This window comes from Limulus polyphemus, unplaced genomic scaffold, assembly GCF_000517525.1.
Source record: "Limulus polyphemus unplaced genomic scaffold, Limulus_polyphemus-2.1.2 Scaffold2918, whole genome shotgun sequence".
Taxonomy (NCBI): domain Eukaryota; kingdom Metazoa; phylum Arthropoda; class Merostomata; order Xiphosura; family Limulidae; genus Limulus; species Limulus polyphemus.
In genome coordinates, this window is record NW_013668528.1 from 11,456 (window position 1) to 14,496 (window position 3,041).

The 3,041-nt window shown below is 29.7% G+C and overlaps 1 protein-coding gene across 1 annotated transcript in view; it reads right to left on the bottom strand.

The window, feature by feature from the left end:
- The window catches only part of LOC106468217 (AP-2 complex subunit mu), a 57,481-nt gene that overhangs the window by 9,691 nt on the left and 44,749 nt on the right, over positions 1-3,041 (bottom strand). The window contains exon 5 of the mRNA XM_013928631.2: positions 2,649-2,796. Within this exon, the coding sequence (XP_013784085.2) occupies positions 2,649-2,796 (148 nt within the window). The remainder of the gene's footprint in view (positions 1-2,648; positions 2,797-3,041) is intronic.

The following is a 3,041-nucleotide window of genomic DNA, read 5'->3' on the forward strand; positions in this document are numbered from 1 at the left end:
ACCTACATAAGCAGCAACTTTTTCAAAAAGACATTTTTTAACGCAGGATTTTCCCTTATTGAAACCATGTTGACTATCCAATAAAATTCTAAACTTTATTAAATGACTTTACAAAGCATCTTTTAACAGACTTTCCAAAACTTTTCCAACAATTGATGTAAGACTAATGGGTCTATAATTACTGGGACAATTTTTATCACCTCCCTTGAAAAGAGGAGTAACATTAGCTGATTTCCAATCCTCTGGTACCTGCCCACTATTCAAGGACTGACAAAAAATAGTAGTAAGTGGCTCACATATCCAATCTTTAACCTCTTTCAAAACCCTTGGAGAAATATTATCTGGCCCAGGAGCTTATCGTTTTTTGAACTTCCCAATTTTTACTTAACCAGCTCAGAATTAATGCAGTCTTGTTTGACCTTGTTTCCATTTATCAACTGTTCAATATATGGAATTCTGCTTAAAGCTTCATTTGTAAAAACTGAAGAAAAAGCAAAATTTAATAACCCAGCCATCTCATAATCATCAGATACTAGCCTTCCTTTATCATACCTCAAGGGTTCTATCCCCATCCTAACATTTAGTTTACTCTTAATGTATGTAAAGAAATCCTTTCTGTTAATTTTTACATTTTCAACCAATCATTTCTCATACATCCTTTTTCATGTCCTAATTTCGTGTTTCATCAACTTTCTTGATATTCTATAATCTTCTAAATCTCCTGTCATACCAGTCAATTTAAATTTCTTAAATGTATTATGCTTTTCTTTAATTTTATCTCTTAAACTCTTTGTGAGCCAACCTGTTTTTTTAATTGCAGCTACCCTTTTCTTTTTATAAGGAATATGTTTACCTTGAATATTTAAATATTTTCCACATCTGATTAGTTTCTCCAAATAACTCAGCTGCTCAATTCACAACAGATAATTCTTGTTACATCCTATCAAAATTTACTTTTTTGAAATTTGTAAACAAAATATTATTATTCCTTATCTCCATATGCAGCAAAACATCGAACCTAATAGAGCATATAAATATCTTTCCCTAGTAAGTCATACTTCACTAACAAAAATCTTTCCTTAATAAATAATCTGAAACAAATATCTTTCCCTAATAAATCACATAACATAACCAGTATTTTCCTTTACTAAATCATATCTCACAAACAAACATCCTTCCTTGATAAATCATATCTTACAATCGAGTGTCTTCAATGAGATCTTATGGGCATCTCACTAAACCCCATAGTATACCCTAACTTCACATTTCATAGGTAACTGAAATAAATATTGTGAAATCAAACTTGACTAAAAAAGAGGCAGAAAAGTGCAGTCAAACGCTGGTAAATTCCTTTGTGAGTTAGTCAAAATTAAGATCATTCAAGATATGTATTTGTGGTGTATTCATAGAATGATTATTGGTAAAAATCAGTTAGATTAACAACTTCTAATATATAGAAAAGCCAGTGCATTTTGATAACACTTAGCAACAAAAGTATAACCTAATATTGTTGTTAGTCTATGTACTAAAAATATAAAATAAATTTATAGACAACAAAACTGGAAAAATATCTGTTGATTTCGTAATTTAAAGTCTCCTTTGTTTAAAGAGGTTTGTATTTTATTAAAAATGGTGGTGGTATGACAGAAAATAGTTTAATTTAGAAACGATTTAAGTTTAAAATTGAATCAATATTTTTACTTTCATGAGAAACTTTATGCATTTGGCTCTAGGCTAGGTGATTCCACACTACGTCTTTGCTTTAGGGTTATTATACCAACACTCACTACACATATGATTTTACAGCACCCTTGCACCCCTGTTACTAAAATCATAATGGGCAGACATTAAATGAACTATTCTATCTGGATAAATGCATTTTGGTTTTTATGACTCCTTCAATTTTGAGAAACGAAGAGTGACGTGATGTGGTACACACTGGCTTTTATATACGTTAGATATATATTCAATCTTCCACACAGTAATAGCAAAATTTTATTTCCTCTCTCTTTAATGATGGAAAAGATGAAATAAAACTAAAAGTCAATAAACAACAGAATTCTATCCGTAATTGTAATATTTATTTACTTAAACAAATTGTAATAAGATCAAATCTATACAACTACATTCATCATCTTTTAAGTCTTAATATTACAATTCAAAATTGCTTTTAAGACCAAATATAACACAAGTATATTCCTTCAATTTCAAGTAGTTTTAATCTTTATCTTGTATCAAAATATCAATATCCGAAACTAGAATTTACTTAAAATATCTTAAATAATACACCTAACACATTCACTGCTGAGGACACACATGCATTTAGCATTTGTTTGCATATACTCATGCCGCACATGTGTTGTAAGTAAAAAAGTAGTAAAAATTACATTTTAGATTTGATATTGCTTAAATTGAAAATACAATGATATTGCACAAAAACTCTTATCTATACTTGCCATAAATAGTGCCAAGCACTGCAGCAGATAAAGTGTTAAAACTATAGAAGTCATAATTCAGAGAATGATAATAATCTTGCATATTCTTCCACATTGATACTTAAAATTTAACCATAACCATTCACAAAAAAATAATGAAAAACTTTTAGCTATTTGACTATTAAGCTTGAAAGTAACTTATGATATACTAACGTGCGAGTTGGATCATCCATAGTACTGCTACTTTTGCCTTTGTTCTCCATGGTAATTTTATCATTGATTCCAAACTTGCACTCAGGCATGCCAGACAAGTAAGACTTCATGACAACTTTTCCAGCTACATGTGCACTCAGCACTTGACCTAAAGGTATTGAACAACAGAGGAATGGGGTTTCATATTCTTAATATTTTTAAAGTTGTTCAAGACAAACATTCTTAATTTTAACAACAAAATTAAAAAGACAAAACTGATAGTTTTATATGATTTAGTCTGATGCTAAACGAATTTCAAAATGCAAAATTTCAACCATCATACAAATGATTAAGAGAATGTTTGTATTAAGAAAGCAAACTAAGTTGAAGTTAATGGTATACTCCAGTGGATAC